Raw genomic sequence first — 20284 nt, forward strand, 5'->3', positions numbered from 1 at the left:
GGCAAGGTAGAGGAAGGTGGGAAGAAAGACAAAGAGCACCTGCTAGCTATCTTTAATGAGGTTCCCTGGAAGCTGTTATGCAGTGTTTCTAGATCTTCTTAGCAGAAATTAGACACATGGTTACCCTAAGCTATAAGGGGGGCTGGGAACTGTAGCTTTAGTTCTGGTTGTCTGAGTGTCAAGCTGAAAACTAGGGATTCTGACTAAGGGGAGAATGGATATTGGGGGATGCAACCGCAATCTCTGCCACATAAGGGTCTTCACCTCCAAATATCCATGCATTTCATCTTTCCTTGCACACAACCCTTTCACCCCTGCCCCCCGGGGACATCCCATGCCTTATCCCATCACAGCACCCAACCCAAAGTTCAGGATTTCTGGGCAAAGTGCAGCCTCACCATCAAGTCCTGATGTGACCCCTTGTGATTCATGACCTTTAGACCAAGAGACAAATTATCTGCCCACACGCCGGCATCTGATGGTGGAATAAGAATATGGTCACACAGAGGCTCCAATCTGGGGGAAGGGGAGCCCAGGAATATGCAGCAGGCACCAATCAGACCCTGCTGGGCAGACACCTGAGCCTCCCTGTGCTCAGTGGGGAAAGGTCCCTGGGGCGGCCCCTCTGCCCTCCCACATGTCCATCATCTCCCTTGGCGGGGTCAATGTCCCCTGCAACCAACTCTGCCTTGGGAGGGTGGGCCTTGTCCATGTTCTTTCAAAGCCCCCCAGAGGAAGGCACTGGAGGTACTGCCTTCTGGGGGCTGTCACAGCTTTGGACGCCCTCTTCCTGTGGGAGAAGCCTGGGGGCCTGGGAATCGCTAGGGGTTTAATGTCAGAAGCAAGTTGCAGGCAGGCTCAGGACTCCCAATAGCTTTTGGTCTGTTTGTCCACATGCGTTCTGCATGCAAAATCTACCCCCAACAATCTTACCGCGATCCTGCCTTCTGGCTGTGACATGGGCCCCCCCACCCTGCCCTCTGCCATCAAAGCAGCATCAGGGGGTGGAGGGAAGGCAACCCCTTTACTTCAGATTTTGGGGGGAACTTGCCTAATTTTAACATGTCAGTGACTCTTAGATGTTTGAAATTGACGTTCAGGACAAACACAAAATGCCCATGCACCATATGTGGTTCATAGACGCTGAGACTTCGGGGTGGTGTTGGATGGGGGAATCGAGCCCCAGCCCCTAAAGGCAGCTGGCCTTGGGATCTAAGCATCCACGGAGAAGGCTCCTCGGGAGCCCACTGGGTCCCAGCAGACAGGAGCAATGAGCCCTCACCAGGCTCAAAGTCGGGGCCTCCGTGTGTACCCAAGGGAGTCGGGGCTGGCAAGGGCTCTGCGGAGGGGACCCCGCCGCAGGGCAGGAAATGCGCTAAGGCCGTGCTTGTCCCACCTGGCAGACTCCACCAACCGAGACTCGCTGGACATGATCGAGCGCTGCGTCTGCCTCGTGTGCCTGGACGCCCCGGGCGGTGAGGGGCCCAGCGACGCCAGCGCGGCCCTACAGCTCCTTCACGGCGGGGGCTGCAGCAGGAACGGGGCCAACCGCTGGTACGACAAGTCCCTGCAGGTAAGCCCCTCCCTGCAGGCGCGCGCCACGCCCCTGGCCCCTGCCACGCCCCAGGCCCCCGCGGGCACAATGGGGTCCCAGCTCCAGGCTGAGCTCCCGGCTGGCAGGCCCCAGTGAGACCAGGAGAGCCCGAAGGTGGACATGTCCTATTGGGGTTAGGAGCAGTTGGCTGAACCCCACTCAAACAACCTAACCATTGGGTCTGGGGGCTCAGCACACATCACTCAGCTCATGCACTGTAAGGCGGGGTCATCCCAGGGTCCGGACAGCGTGGCAGCTTCTCCCCAACAGAGCCCCGACACAGTCAGCAGGGATCGTGGTCAGTGCCCAGCAATGCCAGCTGTTCTGAACGCCTGCCAACCCAGCCTGGCCACCTCAGTCCCTGTGGAGCAGGGGCAGCCTGGCATCTCCATGGAATGTATCATCAAATCAAATCCAATAATTCATATTATTTCAATCACATGACGTCAGCCTGGACACAAGAAAAATAATCACGCAGATAGGGACAAAGGTGAGGTCAGGCCATTCATTCCTGCTCCATGTTTATTTTTAAACATTTTATTTGGAAATAATTTTAAATATACAGCACAGATGCAAAGTAATTCACAACCCATACAGAGAACTCCAACATACCCCCCCATACCCAGATCCACCAGTTTTAACATTCTGCCACAATTGCCCGCCCTTCCTTCCCTCCTTCCTTCCTTCCTTCCTTCCTCTATCAATCCATCGCTATATCTATTATCTATCTTTATCTATCTAATATACTTATCTAATCTTTTTATCTATCTATCCATCTAATCTATTGCTATCATTTATCCATCCACCTCCATCTTTTTTCCCCTAACACGCCAATCCTGAACCCATTCTTGTTTAGTTCTAAAGCCTCCACACGTTCACAATGACCACATTAAACAGAAGGCAAGTGATCTCTACACTTAGGGTTAACATAGCTCACGTTTGTGAGCTTTTCTAGGCAGTATCTCAGTTTTCCTCTTCCTCCGTCTCCCCCAGTCTGCAGATTATGCTCTTTACCCATTTGCATCTTGATGTTGTTATTTTTAATGAGTCCTCTTACTGCCGGGCTGGCTCTTTCCAGACTCTGCCAGGGGTGGAAGTGGCTTGGAATCTTTCACGGAACTACTGTGGGAATTAGATGAAATAATGGATGTGTGGGACTCGTAGCATGGGAAGCCTTAGAAGTTTTTAAAATACACCATTTTCCTCCCTTTTAGTGATGGAACAGGGAAGCACTGATGTGTGAGTGGCACAGCCCTCCCCTCCCTGGCTCACACGGTGCATCTGTGCTTACCACTTGGGCCTTTTCTTAGCTGCACAGACGAATCAGTGAGTTGGAGAAGCCATGAGGCTCCATGAGCTTCAAGAAAGGCTCAAGAGCCAGTCTCAGCACAGAGGGACAGAAGAAACTGGAGGAGAGGGAGAGAAAAACACTTGCAAGGAATGAGTTTTGAGAGTAGCTTTGCAGGAGGTTTGTTTGCTCACTTGCTTGTTTGTTAAAGAATGGGACTAAAGATTTGGGAAACTGCCACACTCTGTGGGTGTCTCAGGGAAAGACACGGAGAATGCAGTTCAAGATGTGGGCTGTGTCTGGGGTCTCCCCCTGGTGCCTAGGAAGAGAATTCTACCAAGATTTCAATTGCATCTCTTCAGCTGAGATGGGCTGTAAGTTAGCCCAGCTTTACTGGGGTTCCACTTAAAGAGCCAAATCTTTTCCTTCTCATTATTTTCTTCCAGTGCTTTTGTGCACTGGGTATGCTCCTTTTCCAATCCAGCTAGATGTAGCCTTTGCAAAAGAGAAGTCATAAAAAGTCTTAACTACTTATAACAGCGCATAGGGGTCTTGCATATACATTTTCTCTATCTTTATATCAATCCTGTCAGGTGTGGATTATTGGACCCTGTTGGGGATGGAATTGTGTCCCCACAAATCCTTGGTCCTGTGGGAGTGAACCCATTTGTAAACAGGATCTTCAAAGAAGGTGAGTCAGGGGGTGGATTCATTTAGATGAGGTCAAATTGAACAAGGGTGAGCCTTACCCCATATAGCAGATCACCACATGGTGGAAGCAGAGATGCAAGCCCAGGAACCCCAGGGATTGCAGCAAGCCCCTACCAGAACCCTACAGACTTCCAGGAGAAAGCATTCTTGCCAATTCCTTAATTTTGGACTTCTAGCTTCCAAAACCATGAGCCAACAAATTCCCTCTGCTTGAGCCAGCCAGCCTGTGGTATTTGTCATAGCAGCCCTGGCTAACTGAGACAGACCCATTTTCAATGAGAGCAAACTGGAGCGCAGGGAGTTGGAATATCTCATCAGGGTCACGCAGCTGGTCTGATTTAGCAGGGCTAGAACCCAGGTCCTTGACTCTGAGCTCAATTAAAGGAGAAGCCTCAGTCCCCACCTCCCCTTTACTCCCACCAAGGGGTACTTTATTTTTCCTAAGGAATCTGCCTATTCTCCAAATAGGATAGTTATCTTTCATTCATTTGCTCAATAACATTTTCGAGCACCTACTATGTGGCAAATGCTGGTCTAAATTCTGAGAATATGGTCAATGGGTGGCCCAAACTAGCCGGATCCATCGAACAAACCATCGCACAAAGAAAAGCAGGGTGACAGCTGCCAAGAGCACTAGGAAGGGGACACAGGCCAAAAGAAGCCAAAGGAGCACGCTCATGGTCAGAGAATAGCATGGACAGACTCGACAGGAGCTGACTGGGAGTCACTAGACTGTTTCCATCTGGGGGCTTCATGCTTCCCCTCCTCTGCCCAGTGCACTTACAGGAAGGAGGTTGCACCACTTAGAGCAGTTTTGAGACTCCTGTGTTCTCAGGCCACAGCAAATGTGCACGGAGCTCCTCTCAGGAACAATGTGCTTGGGGGTCCTTGGAGGAGGACTGCCCCTAAGAGGCAGGGGGAGGGAGGGCTGGCCTGCCACCCAGGGGCTGGTGTGACATGGGGACTTCACTGGGTGTCCTGCCACCTCTCTTTCTCCTGGCAGTTTGTGGTGGGCAGGGACGGCGTCTGCGGCGTGGTGTGTGAGCACTCCCCGTTCGACGGCATCGTCCTGGTGCAGTGCACGGAGCACCTGCTCAGACACATGTGAGTCCGGGGGCTGTAGGGCCCTTCCAGGGAGAGCGTGGGGGACCCCAGCAGACTGCCAAGCCATGCCTTGCTGAGCCAAAAAAAAATCAGGTGGCCACCGGGGGTGGAGGCAGAGGTTGTGCTAATCTAGAAAGTGTCTTAGCAAAAGATAAATTTGAGAACCAGCTTGAATGAGACACCATATGCCTTATGGCCATGGGTGGAAGGGGCCAACTGGGTAACATATTTGGGGCAGTTAGGGAGAGGCTTGGCAAAGAATTGTCTGCTTTGGCCCAGGAAGGCCCAGATCAATACCAGTTGCTTGTCCCACTGACAATGACCCAGAACAGAAGTGAGGACTCCCAGCTGCACCCCTGTTTGCCTTCTCGGGCTGGGTCCCTCTGTAGCTTCAGGGCTGGCTGGACTGTGAAGGTTTCTCTGTCCCTTAGACACACAGGTTTCTTCCTGCAGTCCCCATTTGCTCACTCTCCCCTCCTGGAATTTTCTCTCTGCATCTAAGTCCTAAATCTCATCTGCTCTTTAGGATCTCTGAGTCCCAAACCAACCTTTGTAGACAGAACTACACTGTCTGCCTCTTCACTCTCTCTCCAAGAGTTTTATAAGCATTGGTGGTTTAACATGACCCAGCAGGGAAAAAATAAAACGAAATAATGGGCGTTGGAGTCAGACAGAACCAGATTGGGTCCTACCTCTGCCATTTGCACATTTGGGGGCCTGCCTGAGCCTCTGTCTCTTCATCGGTGTTACGAATCAGGGTGAAGAGCCCCAAGAGGCTGGTCCGAGCCAACTCCGTCAGCGAACTCCCGGCCCCCAGGAGGCTGAGGTGGAAATGCTCCCCCGAAATTCAGGGCCACTTGGCATCCTCGGCAGAAAAACTTCAACGGTAAGGGGGAGCCCACGTCCCCTTTGCGGTGATCCTCCGGGGTCACCCTGAGCCTCCCAGCTGCCAGGGCACCTCGGAAGATTCCTCAGAGCCCAGCTCCCCTCCGCCTCCCCTGCTCCCACCCACCCACCTCGCCCGGCATGGAAATGTAGTCAAACTAAAGAAGGGTTATAACTCCCGGGGAATAACCTTGCCAAAGTATCCATCATTTCCATAAAATGCAAACTTGGAGCTATTTTTTTCCACAGGTTTCACCTGACTGAGCAGAGTCAAGGCCAGGAAATCATGCCCTGCTTTCAGGGAGTAATAAACAACTGGTTTGAATAGGTTATTTGAATCCAAGCTATTTCAATTTGCTTGAATTTACACTGCGACTTGACAAGGGAGCCTTTCTCCCCAAGGTGGGGGGAGCAGTTCAGCGCCTAACGGGATGGACAGGGGGCTGGGGCAGAGGTGGGTACATGGGGCGGTTACTGTGTTCCTGCTTCTAGCTGCAGCTGCCTGGCTGTGGTGGGAGCCAGCTGGTGAGCAGACCTGGGTTCTTGATTGTCGGTTCCTCATTCAGTCAATGAGCCCTGTGCCTGGGGGCAAGCGGCTTCCTGGATGCGTTCACTTGTTCATTCATTCATCAAGCATGTGCAGAGATCTACAAGCTTTCTGGGGGGAGGAGATGGCCCCCTAGATCAAAATGTGTGTGATACAATAACATCAGAGCCCAAACCAGAAGCAGAAATACAGACCTGTACCCACAAAGGAGACTGAGAGCTGAGCTCTGCCAGGAGAGTGAGGAAAGCTTGGCCAGGGAGATGGGCCTCAAAGGATGTATAGGAGTTCATGGTACAGGTGGATGGGGAAGAGGGCAGAAAGCAGTCATTCAAAATATGGATTCATAAAAGACCCAGGCTGATGTGGAGGTAAGCAAATGGGAGAGTGGCCAGAGTTGGAGCACAAAAGGGGAGTGGGGTCCAATTTGGAGAGTGTCACTATCCATACGTCACAGAGCCCAGAGGCTGCCCTGCAGAGAGGAGTGGCCCCTGGAGGGGTTTGTTCAGGGGGGAGGGGGGAAGTTGGGAATAGCACAGGTGGGGATGGAGTGTGGTCAGCCTGGAGGTTGCAGATGTGGGGAGACAACTCCATGGGGAGCTGTGGGGGGATTAACTGGGAGACCTCAGCTTTCATTCTTGCACAAAGGATGTTGATTCTCAACTCCTACAGGGTTGCTCTGAACATAAGCCGGCCGCCAGGTGAGCAAATTGGTGGGTTGGTGAGTCTGGGACCTGTGAGGGTGTCCACTCCCTCTTAGGGATTTGGACAGGCCCCACCTGCTCCCAGAACTCTCAGCTCCTCTTCCCAGAGGACCAGGAGAGAGGAGAACTGGGCATCTTGAGCCGCCGTGGAGGCAGGGAGGGTCTGAGTGGGCAGAGCCTCGGGGACGAGGTTTCCAGGGGACTGTGGTGGGGTGAGAGTCTGTTCAGGGGCCGGGGACAAAAGGCTGTGGGAACTGGGCCTCTCCTCATCCCTCTGGGTCCCCCACAGCTGGCATGGCCCCACTGAGCTGAGCTCCAGTGGGGTGGGAGAACCCACCCAAGGAGGGGCAGACAGGGAGGGTCCGAGCTCCTGGGGAAGGAGCGGGGGATTGGGTTGCCCCCAGGGCTGTGCGCCCATGTGTGGTGGGTGGACGGGGTGCACCTTGGCTGGACGTGTCTCCACTGGGAAGTCATCCCGGGTCCCAAATCCATAAGGAAGAATAAGACTGGTCAATATGGAGGTGGTGGGAGATGGGTCGGGGGGAACCAGTGCTCAAGAGTCTCCAGGTAGGCACAGGGAACTAGCCTTTCACTCTGACAAGGGCAGCAAAAGCCTGGGTGTGTCGTGGGAGATTCCGGGGTGCAGCAGCAGTTTCTGGGTGAAACGGGTCTTCTGTCGCTGGTGAAGCCACATGCCAGCAGCCCCTGCTGCAGTGACCATGATCGAAACGGGCAGCCAGACCCAGCCTTTCTCCCCTGCAGCAGGACGGGGGCGAGTCTTGGGTGAGGAGACGCTGGCTTGCATCTGAGAAATGGGATTTTCCTTGGACAAGGGTTGGGGGTTGGGGGAGGTTGCCAGGTCCTGACAGAATGGCCAGGACACCAAAAGAATTTGGAGGGATGCTGGACATACCTTCTGGAACACGTCAAATGAATAGTGTCTCTCAAGGCAACGTCTACGGGCACTGGGCTTCCAGAGTCTTGTTTGTGGGCAGCGTTGTCTCTGCCCATGTAAATCAATGTCTCGCAGCCTCCCTGCTTCACTGCCACAACCGGGTTCCCCTCTCCCACCCCCCGAGTCAGGCCACCACCCCACCCGGCCCATCCTCACCTTCAGCTCAGAGTAGCCAGTGGTCCGCTGTGCCCCCACCACTTCCACATGGCAAGGCTGCTCCCTTTCACCCCCACCCCCAAGACCGTGTCCTCATCTCTGTTAGACTCCCTGCTGTGGGCGTTCTATTTTACACGCCGTTAAAGCTTCTTTTCTTTTTCCTCCCCAGAATAGTAAAGAATCTCGACTTCGCTGTCTATAAGTTTGACAAGTACGGCAAAGAGTTCATTAAGAAGCAGAAATGCAGCCCTGATGCCTTCATTCAGGTGGCCCTCCAGCTGGCTTTCTACAGGTGAGCACAGCCCTACGGGCAGTACACCTGTGTGCAGGTAGGCTGCCTGCCCAGGGGCTTGAGACACCGGAGTCTAGAAGCAGAGTGGAACGAGGTGTGCCCTTCTGGGGGCCTGGGGGAGGAAAAGCAGGTCCAGGAAAGGCTGCATGGAAGGAGGTAGGTGAATCCAGCCTCAGGTAAGAGAAGGAGGAAACACATTCTAGAAAGAGCAACTACCTGACCCATGCTAAATGCTGCTGGCGTGTAGAGCCAAGGAAGGCAAGGTGGGTGTGGCCAGGTCAGGAGGGCCCTGGGGAGCAGGGAGAGGATTTTGCTCTTCAATTTGATAGCACCTACACCATCTGAGTCCCTGGAGCTGTCACGCATCCCTCCCGTCTTCCCAGACTTGTTAACTAAACAGAACCAGCATCCTCCCAGTTGGTGAAGTCAAAGATTTTGGAATCCTCCTGGATTTGCCCATTTGTCTCCTTCCCTGCATCTCCAAAATGCCTCTCACATCTGCCCTCTCCTGCCCACCCTGCGCTGCCACTGGCCTCTTCCAAGCTGTGTGCTTGGTCAACTGGAGCACATTCCCCAGGGATCTCTGGGCTTCCACTCTCGCCCCTGGTAATCCAGTCTTCATGAAGCAGCAAGAGCGAACTTTGAATTATGCAAATTCCATCACTTACCTCCTCAGAACATTTTTATGGCTTCCCATCATGCCTGAAACAATATCCAGGCTTGGAACCGCCCCCGCCCCGTGAAATGGCCTCGCCAGGGGCCCTCCCTGCAACCTTCCTCCTGCCTCAGGACCTTCGTGCTCGCCATTCCTTCCTACCATCCAGCAGTCACTGCCACTCCTCACGTGGTCACCTCGTCTCAGCTTTCAGGGCTCCACTCAGATGCCCCCTCTTCAGAGGCCTTTCCTGCCCCTTACTTATAGCAGCCCCATGTTCCCCATCTCCCCCCAGCCCTATCTGTTGTATCACATTGTATTTTCTTGTAGCAGTTATGAGTGAGAGCTGCCTCTCTCACTGACTGCAGATGCTGCTTTCTAGACTTTGGGTGTCTCGGGTGCCTCTGTATGTCCGAAGCCTGCACCAGGCTTGGCACAGGGGAGCATCCAGGGGCTGATGGAATCTCAGAGATGAGCAGAAACTAAAGAATTTTAGCAAGGAGTGGCCTGAACAGGGCTGTGATTTAGAAACATCACCATCGTGGTGGCTTAATGTGGGGCAGGGAGGGAGGAGAGAGGGAGGGATTGAAAGCAGAGGCAGGGGACCCGGCTGGTATTTTGTAGGGGCCCCAACCCAAATGCAAAGTAGATTTTCCTGGTGGTTCCAGGAGCAACAGCTCAAAAGCCACCTGGCACGGGCAGTCCAAGGCCCTCCCCACCAGGACCTGCTTTCAGTTCGCCCGAGAAGGAGGCTGCCACATCCATGGGGGGCGTCAAGTGCCCAGGCTGTGCCACCGCAGCAAGGAGAGCTCAGGAGTGAGCAGGCAGCATCCCAGGGTGACCACAGGGCCGTGACTCACAGTGGGTCGGGCTCAGGTCTCCTTGGGGAAGACTGACATAAACCCATGGGTGGGCTGTGGCTTCATCACTGAGACCCACGGGCACTGACATTTCAACAGCACACGAGACAAGACAGGCCCAGGGTTTGGAACTGCAGGCAATGCTGTCCTGGTGGATACTTGGATGGCATGTGGTTGAAATAGTCTGCAAGGTTGGGGTCAGCCCTGATAGCTTCCCAGACCAGTGGCTCTGGACCCCTCTTGATCTCCAAAACTGCGGGTGTCAGTGGGCTCTGCACAGAGCACCCCGTCCTCCACCCAGAGTGGTCTGTGCTGGCACTGGGCATGGCCAGGAGTGGATGTGGCCAGAAGCTCGTGGGCCCATTGAATAGCCAAAATGTGATCTGCTTCCCATCTAAGAGTCTAAGCCCTCAACCACCCCCAATTTTTTAATCTGTTCCTGGATTCAGCAGAAACCTGGAAGCTGCCTAAATTGGGGGTGGTCAGTGACCAGTCAGGGATGGTGTCTATTTTTGGGGGGTCAGCATAGGGTTTCCTTCCAGGGACCATAGAGATACAAGAAGTGAGCTCCCTGCCAGAGTCTTCCAGAGATGAGACATAATTAATTGCCCAAGAAGTTTATTGACTCATTCACAAATGATCAGACAGTATCTTCTCTCACCGAGTGTGTGTGTGTGTGTGTGTGTGTGTGTGTGTGTGTGTGTGTAGTGTGTATGCCCTGGGAGGACTAAGATGTGAGGCTGCTGCTTGCCATGTGGCTTTGGGCCACCACAGCCTGACCTCTGAGTTCTTTGTCTTCCATCAACACCAACGACAGGGATTTTACCAACTGGTGAGAAACACACATGCAAGCCTAGAAATGCTGGCTCGTCCATGTGGCTACTGCAGAGCTCCCAGAAATCCGGGAGGAGAGGTGCAGTCTGGCTCACACAGGCCTGCTGGAGCCCAGCTGTCCCTGGAGGGAGAGAGCTGTGCAGCTGGCACTCCATGCCTGAAGTCCCCTCCTGCCGGGAACCAAGGCCGTGCTTGAATTGTTTTAAATATAACACGGTTCCCTCAAGGGTGTCAGTGATTAATTACGCAATTATTCCATTCTGTGCCATGAATCAAATACTCATCAGACTTCACGGAAAATTCTAGGTTTTGCACTAGATCTGGATTTTTTTTTAAAAGCTACCAGTCATATTTTTACATTTTTGTAATCAGGGCAGTACCACAGATATAGGATGGCGTACCCAGCTCTCCGTCTTAAGAGACTCCCGGACATTCATCTCTTGAAAATCTCCAGAACTCTATTAACATTAAAATGAAATACTATGCCAAATAAAGTCAACCCTGTAAAAATAAAGCCTGCTGAGGCTATTTCTCTTTCGGCGTTTATGATTCCCTGAAAACAAATGACCGTTCGCCATTCATACTTCATTTCGCACAGGCGCCACGGGAAGCTCGTGCCCACCTACGAGAGCGCGTCCATCCGGCGGTTCCGGGAGGGAAGGGTGGACAACATCAGGTCCGCGACCCCTGAAGCGCTGGCTTTCGTGAAAGCAGTGACTGACCACCAGGCTGCCGTGCCGGTAGGTCCTGCTTGGTCCTGGGTTGTCGCAGGGGCAGCCTGCGCACGGCTGGGAGGGTCGCCCGTCCGTGTGTCCTTCCAGCTCCTTTGGCTCAGGGTCTCCCTGAGAGCGCACTCACTCTCTGCTCTGCCCACAGGACTGCGAGAAGCTGCTGCTCTTGAAGGACGCCATCCGCGCTCAGACCGAGTACACCGTGATGGTGAGTGAGGCGGTGGGTGGCGGGTGTCCCAGCAGCGCCCAGCCCCCGCCTCCAGGGTGGGGTCCCCGCGCAGGACCACGTGCGCGAGCTCGGCCTGCAAACGCCGGAGACTTGGCAAGGCCCCACCTCTCAGAACCTCCTTTTCCTTATTTTTGTGACCAAGGTGCCAACACCACTCTGCTTTGTTTTTTTTTTCCTTTCAATCTTTTCTCACGACTTTCATCAGAATAGGATGAGTGACATTTGAACCCTACTGAAACAACGATAATGATTATAATAGAGCCTAATATGTGTAGCACTTTACAGTTGATACAGTAAAAGAAAGCAAATGCAAGAGAATGGGGCTAGGGCCTGGCAGAGATGGGTAGACTGCACGGTCCCAGGCCAGGCAGACTTTATTCTCCATTTAGGACTGGTTTTGCTTTCTTGTTCTCCATGTGTTTATTTATTCTGCCTGCGAATAAAAAAGTCTTTGCTGGAAATTAATAATGAAATCAAAATTGTAAAGGAAATGTTTCCTTCATTTAGGGAAATAATTTATTTTCTAACACCACAAAACTGTCATTTGCATGAAAACTATACAAAATAACTACTCCGTGGGTTGCTGGTAGATATATTAATTGCCACTCATTCTGATACAGTCTTTGAAGGATTACACAGTCCATGAAAGGTGTTCACCAAGTTTCACTCTCTATACTTGAATGCAAGTGCAATGCATTTCTGGCTTTTAGAACTAGCCAATTTAGTCTTTTCTCAAATTCAGTTGCTAGGTCCCTCATTCATCTGAAAATCAAGCACACTCTTGTGTATTAAACAAGTATGTTTTGTTCTCCTGCTTTATGCCAGTTTATTGAATGCCAAGTGTTTGATTTCCTGGGTGCTAGGAAATCAAAGATGGAATCTATAAGCCCTATACTTAGGGAGTTTATTCTAGAGCTGAGAGGAAAGGTCCTTAAACAAGTAAGTACAATCCCATGTGAAAAGTGCCCTCATGAAAGTGATAAGGTGCCTACAGGAACAAACCTCTTACCCTGCTGGGGAAGCTATGGAAGACTTGACAACGCCAGTGGTGCTGATTATGACCCTGAGGATGAGGAGAGGTTTGAGGTGGACACAGAAGGGAAGGATGGCCTGAGGAGGGACTAGCATATGTGAAGGCAGAGAAGCTCGAGGGAGTAAGACCCATTCCAGGAAAAGCAAGTCGTTAAGTGTGTGCAATTTGCAAGGGAAAGAGGAGCAGGGGAGTTTGTGATTTAGATTTCCATTACAAAGCTTATTCTGGAGTCTAGGAAGAAGGATTGGTTGGGATGGAGGGTGGCTTGCCAAAAGGCGGAGGCACTCATTAGGAGCCAAATAATATTTAGGGAGTGCTGGTATAAGGGCTGAAATTAGGCAGGAGCAGTGAGGGTTGAAGAAAAGGGGAAACTTCTAATTAAATACAGTGTATTGAACGCCAAGTGTTTACTGTCACTTTACCTGGAAACCCTTCAAAATAAAAGCAAAGGAAGTTTTTAAAGCCATAAATCCACAAAGGCAAAGAGAATGGGAAAGGAGGTGATAGCAAAGTTTTGGAGAAGGAAAGCAGAATAGATGGTAACAGATTTAGACCAGGGAAAGCTAAACCTGAGAAAACAGTGGGCAAAGCTCAGGAGTCCGGTGACTTGCCCTGTAGAACCTCAGAATGGCTCAGGCATTGGAGCATCCCCCAAACATGGCAGTGCATGTGGGGCTGAAAAGAGGAGGCTATGAGAAGCAGCTGGACCTCCAGATCCACTCCACCACCCCAATGAACTGGACTACTACTCTTCACCTTCCCCAAGGGTAGACTATAAGTTTATTCTCTGGAGAGAGGGACCAGAGGGAATCTAGACTTCAAAATAGGGGAATTCATGGATGTCTACTTACTCACTAGTAAACCTCACAGCCACCCAACTGCAGGTGTACTGGGAGCCAGCTTTGTGTCCACCCATTCCCTAAGCAGGAGATTAGAGGATGTCTCTAGCTTACCAGGTCAAGGGATACTGACAGTCAGGGTCCACCAATGAAAAAGCCCAGCCAGCTCAACCCATAGAGTAGCCCACCAGTTGACAACCACGTTCTTACAAACATATCTTCTAACCTTTTCAGGGCTTTCTTCTTAGATATAAACAGGTAAACATATATCATGAGACATTGAGGAAAGCTACTTACATGAAAAAGAGCAATACAAACAAATTTTTAAAAAGGATCTTAGAGGAAATGAAAACTGCAAGAAATAGGAGAAACAAAAAAAATTATATTTGAGACCCTCTGAAAGATAAGGGAAGTTATTGCATCCATAAATATGAATAGGAGACTAACAAAATTTTATAGGAAATAAAAAGAACTCTCGAGGAAAAACATGATAGTAGAAAAAATTCATGGAAGACGTTTTGGGTCAAATTGTATCCCCTCAAAACAAATGTTCAAGTCCTAACCCCTAGTCCTGGAAATCTGACCTAATTTGGAACTAGGGTCTCGGAAGATGTGGTTAGTTAATATGAGGCCAAGATGAGTTAGGGTGGGTCCTAATCCAATTGACTGGTGTCCTTATAAGAAGAGGGAAATTTGGACACAGAGATGGACAGATGTGAAAGAAGAAGGCCACATGGAAACAGAGTCAGGGATTGGAGTGAAGCAGCCACAAGCCAAGGAAAGCCGAGGATGGCCAGCGAATGCCAGAAGTTAGAGCAGGCAAGGAAGGATCCTCCCCTACAGGTTTCAGAGGGAGAACAGTTCTGCTGACACCCTGATTTTGTCTCCAGAACTGTGAGAAAATAAGTTTTCCATTGTTTAAATCCACCAAGTTTGTGGTAATTTGTTACCGCAGCCCTAGGACACTACGAAAGAATGACTGAAAGATAAAGCTGAGGCAGTCTCCCTAAAATACCAACAAAACACAGAGATGAACTATAGAAGAGAACATAGGCTGGTCTGGGAGGACCAACATTCCAAATAAAAGGTGTCTAGGAAGAGAGAATAGGGTGGAGGTGGGGTCGTCATCAAATAATTCAAGAAAATTTCCCAGAACTGTAGGATGTGAGCATCCATGTTGAGACAGTCCACCAAATACCTTGCATAATAGATGAAAAATACTCATGCTGAGGACATTTCACAACACTAAAGACAAAGATAAAATCCTAAAATCTCTCAGAGAGAAAGGGAAATCAAACACAAAGATCAGTAATAAAAATGGAAATTGGGCTTTTTAACAGCATCACTGGAGGGTGGACTACAGTGAAGCAATGCCATCACATCCCGAGGGAAAACCGTTTTCAACACATGTTCCATACCCAGCTAAACTACTATCAAGTTTGAAGGTGGAATTTTCAGACATCTCAAAAAATTTTAGTTATTAAGTACTCTTTCTCATAAAAGTGCAGAAGGATGTAGACTACTAAATTGAGAGAATAAAACATAAAGTTGGAAGCCATAGGCTCCAAGAATCAGATGGTTCAACACAAGAAAATGGTAAAGAGACTCCCCAGAATGATAGAATAGGGTGGAGGTGGGGTCGTCATCAAATAATTCAAGAAAATTTCCCAGAACTGTAGGATGTGAGCATCCATGTTGAGACAGTCCACCAAATACCTTGCATAATAGATGAAAAATGCTCATGCCAAGGACATTTTGCAACACTAAAGACAAAGATAAGATCTTAAAATCTCTCAGAGAGAAAGGGAAATCAAACACAAAGATCAGTAATAAAAATGGAATTGGACTTCTTAACAGCGTCACTGGTGGATCACTTAGGACAGCTGTTCAGCAGACATAGAGAATAATCATTCCACAGAGGAGCCAGAAGTGAGAGAAGGAATGAAATTGACAGATTCTCTGGTGAGTATTCAATGCACTGAGTGAAGTTTTGCCCTTCTGGCTGAGCATTTAGGAACTGGTTAGTGATAGACACATAGAAAGCTAAGCAGGTGAAAGCCCCACAATTTAAATAGTTTAAAATTGTTGTAGACTCAGACCATATGGAGCTTATGGTGTAGCAAGGGAAAGAAATTAATCAATCATTCAATTCTAGGGAAAACAAAAAATTGAATAAGAAAGGAAATTTAATCATATCGTACTACATGACTCAGCTACAAATATTTCCATAATTATAATCATGTAAACACTGAGTGTTGATAAAACAAAGGGTTAAGACATAATTCTATAGGGAGGCTGGGGTGATGAAAGTGTGTTTGAGGAGAGGGATAGAGAAGAGCAAAAATCTCATCTTCTCTGATAAGAATATTATATGTAAAACCAAAAAATGCAATACTGTCAGTCTCAGCATATTATTTAGAACTATGGAAGTAAATAACAAAATAAATAGCTGAAAAGGTTGAAAGTGGTTGCTTTTGAGGAGCGGAAATCAATGATGTCAAGGAACATAAGCCTTTGGTTTTTTTGTTTTGTTTTGTTTTGTTTTGTTTTACTTTTTAAACCATATACATATATAACTTAATAGCCATTTACAAATTTTATGAATAATTTGGTAGAAAAATATCCTCCATAGCATCACCATAGGGTCCTGTTGTGTTAACTATTTTAATTTGATGAGAATAATGGACCAAAAGAGATCAATCTTGAAAGTGTGGCAGAGGAGGGGATGGAGATGTCACATAAGAAACATGTATAGAGGGTAGATCTGGTAGCAGGCTGGCCATTGGGGTTAAGGAAAAGGAGAAAGAAGCAAGGAGGCCCCCAGATACCTGGCAAGTATATTCCGTGGTGGTGGTGGAGGAAGGTGATCCCAAGAGACAAGCATGTGTGGTCCAGGTCCTTACCGTGTGCTCTCACGGTGATGGATGTCTGCCCCAAGGACACCATGAGCTCCATGGGGCTGAGCCTATGACTACTTTGTTCTCCACTGCAGCCCCAGAACCCAGCAGCATCAGAGAAGTAGTAAGCACTCAGTGAAGAGTCCCTGAGTCAATGGAATCCTGAATGATGAGCCATTTACTCACTACTACTCATGGCTCCAGTCCAAACCATCTGTTAACTCAACCCCAGTGGCCACGATTAGTTCAGTGATGGTAAAACCAGTGGAGTGTTGGCTGCTTCAGTGAGCAGCTGCTTCTGCAAACCCACACAAATCAGGGATTCAACAGAGAGAACCAGAGGAATTAAAGGTGAACTCTATTTCCAGGCTTGGCTCAGAGTTCTCCATCTTTGTCTGAAATGAGATGAGAGTATCTAACGTTTTTTTCACCATAGAATTAGGTGGGTTTGGAGTGACTGGAGCCTCTGATTCATCTTTATGCATTCATTCTCCACTGAAAGGGAGCTGCTGTCAAATCCCAAAATGTGCCTTGTAAAACTAAAGCAAAGGGAATTGTGATCAGAGGCCTCTTCCTTTGCCCCAGCAAACTGGTCATTACATAAGCGTGATACTCCCAAGACTTAGTTACTCTAATATTGACCCAAAGGTTTTTGCTCTAGGCCAGGGGTGGCCCTCAAATCTCCAGCACCCCCAAGGTTATCCAAAATCAACATGTAACCCAAGCAAAAGCAGTGGGCATGCTATGTGTGCAACCTCAAGTGGAAGAGGTGTGAAACCCATTGCCATGGCCCCGTTTCTGGCCGTATTGCTGACCATAAGCCCCTCCTACACAGCAATACTGGAGCCACCTCTGTGGTCATCCTATCCTTTTGTAGGAGCTTCAATATCTTATGATAAAAAGGACAAGGTTTTCTATCATTCAACTAGCTTTCCTCTTGATAACATTAAGTGAGCCTCTGGTAAGGTGTCTAGTTCTGGCTCCAAAATGAATTCTTAGATGATGAATCCAATTCAAGTTGAACTGATTCTGGGTCCCTGAAACAGCAGCTAAGTTTCAGTTACAGACCTGAAGGCTTAAGTCTTCCATCCCTTGTTCCCTGGGCTCCCACTGGGGTGGAAAAATCTGCCCATGGACAGCCTGGGATGGAAGATGCCTGGGTGAAGCACATCAGGCCCCGACCCAGCTCACATCCTTCTCCCTAAACTTCTCCGTGCCTGAGCAGGTTAGTTCTGGGGATGCTGGGCCGGCTGACACTCTCTCAACCTCCAGCACCACTGGGCTGACAACACCCAGGTCAGCAGTGATGAGGCTGTGAGGGCAGGGGTGAGGAGGTGTTATGGGCGGTGGGTGTCCCAGACTCACTGAATTTTGATCAGAATGACCTAAACTTAGTCCAAGTTGTTCTGGACATGTTCTGTGCATGTTGAAATGTACAAGGGCCCAAGAAGCAGGGGCTGTTGTGTAAAGCAGCCGGTCCTGAGTGGCCATCCACACACAATGTCGACATCAAGCCGTGGGTAGCCACAAGCCTGGACACACTGCCATCCTTCCCCTCGTGGTGGTGGACTGGTGAGCGGTGCAAGGAGGTGGCGAGGGGGGCCCCGTGTCACGTTCTCTGTTCTTTGTCCCACGCTGCCCAGGCCATCACAGGGATGGCCATTGACAACCACCTGCTGGGACTGCGGGAGGTGGCCCGGGAAGTGTGCGAAGAGCTGCCCGAGATGTTCACGGATGAAACGTACTTGACAAGCAACCGGTTTATCCTTTCTACCAGCCAGGTAAGGGCCATGTGTGCCCATTGTCTGAGAGGCCACACACACTTAGTGTTGCCAGTTGGCTTTCTAAAGAGCTCGGTGATGAATCAGGCAGTTCCTGGCTCAGCTTCTTTAGCAACATGATCTAGACTCTCAGAGCGCTGGGTTCCCCGTCTTCTATGGGGGAATAAAGTAGGATTTACCTTACGCAGAGGTGGAAACAGAATGGGACTCCACGAGTGTGATGGCTTCGCCATCAGGCTGTGCCCACCTGAAAGGTATCATTAGAGCGTGGTGAGCACAGGCTTCAAAGCTGGACAGGCCAGGAGTGAAGTCCTCACTCAACCAGCTGCACTGACATAAGTAGAAAGCCCCAAACCAAGCCTGGCATGGAGGATGCCCTCCAAACAAGTCATCATTGACATTATTATAAATGGCTACACGATCGATAGCATAAGATTAGCCATCCAGCCCAACATTCTCGTTAGAGAGAGGCAGAAGGCAAGGACAGAAAAATACCCCAGTCGTCGTCATACTAAAACTCCACCTCAACCTCAAAAGCCTGGACATGACCAATAAAGGGGGCTGATAAAGTTAGGTTAGAGGATAAAAGCCCATCGGTAATTTGATTTTGTCATTACGGCAGTCAGCTTGCAGGCATGAATAAAAGAGGGCAGACTGCAACAACGTAAATTCTTCAGGAACCCATCCATGAACAAAAAGTGCTTTGAAATAGCTTTACGCCCTCCGGCTGTTGCACGGCAAATTTATCTGACAATGTGGTGACTCTGTTAGCAAGACTAATAGCTTGTTCTGCCCCATTAAAACGGCCACTGTCACTTCTGAAGGCCCAAGTATACAACGCCCAGAAATCTGTGGGCTTAAAACAAACTGCACCCTGCCCCTGCCCGAGAATGCATTCTGGGGTGTGGTGGTATTTCCAACTGGAAAATACCATTTACAGCTTGAACATCTTCAGAAAGACATTTTCTGGGTTGTGATCCCAGACTAAAAAATCTCAGCCCTTCTGAAACTAGCATAACTAAACTGCCAGTTAATGTCAATCTTTGAAATTCCCAAAGCTGGGTAATTGTGCATGGCCAGGTTGCGAGGAGAAAATCAGACCAGCCAGGCAATACTGGCAGTAATTAAGGATCTGGGGGAGCTCGACAGAGAAGATGAGCTTGATTTCCTCCAATTTGTCAACTACTCCCGCTGGGAAGCCATCTCACTTTTGGGTGCCACCAGGGTGCCATTTAGTAAATTACGTTGATTGCTTTGCTGCCTCAGATGGCCCCCAGATGAGGAGAGACTCGACCCAAGACCCAGCACCAGATCACACTGGGAGTTCCCGACTCCACAAGCAAAAAAAATTCCACTGCGAGGAGCAGGCTTACTGCCCCCTCCCTTGTGCATTTAGATGGGTTCGTTTTTCTGATGCTGGCTGTGTCCATTCATGCTGAAACAGTGGGTTGATTTGGTTAATTCAGCCAAACACACTGGTGGAAAAGAGTCAACCAGAGAAGCAGCAAAATCCATTTGGGGCACCCTAGCCGTCTGAGTGCCCTGCGTTCTAACTGGCTGGCAGATTGCATTTCCGAAGATGCCACTTCTCAACCATCTCTCCTCCCCCAGGTGCCCACGAGCATGGAGATGTTTTGCTGCTATGGTCCTGTGGTTCCCAACGGCTACGGCGCCTGCTATAACCCCCAGCCAGCCAGCATCCTGTTCTGCATTTCCAGCTTTCACGGCTGCCAAGATACTTCTTCCAGCAAGTTTGCAAAAGCTGTGGAAGAAAGCCTCGTGGAAATGCGAGACCTCTGCAGCCTGCCACAGCCTGCCAGGCCCAAAGCACCACCCACTGCGAAGGAAAAAGCTGCCACATCTGGCCAGGGGCACAAAGTTTGATTCCTTCTGCAAGGTTCCACCTCCCCCATGCCCAGCCTTCTGCAAACCCCTACTCCCTTCCCTCACCCCAGCTTTCTGCCGCTCCCCAATCCTCAGGGCCCAATTCACAGACCACTACATGGAGGCATCACACAGAGCTGAAGTTTTAGGAGAAATGCATCTCTCATTGTGTATGGGAATCATCACTCGCAGGCCTTTGGCATGTGCACTAGGACGTAAGTCCAGCTGAGCTTGGAGTCCATCTGGGTGAGGTGGGAAGTCCTGCCCCCAGCAGGACCCAGAGTGCCCAGGTGATGTTTTTGCACAAG

General features: G+C 49.9%; 1 protein-coding gene across 1 annotated transcript in view; it reads left to right on the top strand.

The window, feature by feature from the left end:
- Positions 1–19976, top strand: part of CHAT (choline O-acetyltransferase) — a 64576-nt gene extending 44600 nt beyond the window's left edge. The window contains exons 7-14 of the mRNA XM_037803913.1: positions 1404–1573; positions 4597–4697; positions 5455–5583; positions 8111–8233; positions 11181–11322; positions 11459–11521; positions 17955–18092; positions 19704–19976. Coding sequence (XP_037659841.1) covers positions 1404–1573; positions 4597–4697; positions 5455–5583; positions 8111–8233; positions 11181–11322; positions 11459–11521; positions 17955–18092; positions 19704–19976 — 1139 coding nt within the window. The remainder of the gene's footprint in view (positions 1–1403; positions 1574–4596; positions 4698–5454; positions 5584–8110; positions 8234–11180; positions 11323–11458; positions 11522–17954; positions 18093–19703) is intronic.
- Positions 19977–20284: the final 308 nt, after the last annotated feature.

This window comes from Choloepus didactylus, chromosome 15 (genome assembly GCF_015220235.1).
Source record: "Choloepus didactylus isolate mChoDid1 chromosome 15, mChoDid1.pri, whole genome shotgun sequence".
Lineage (NCBI taxonomy): Eukaryota > Metazoa > Chordata > Mammalia > Pilosa > Megalonychidae > Choloepus > Choloepus didactylus.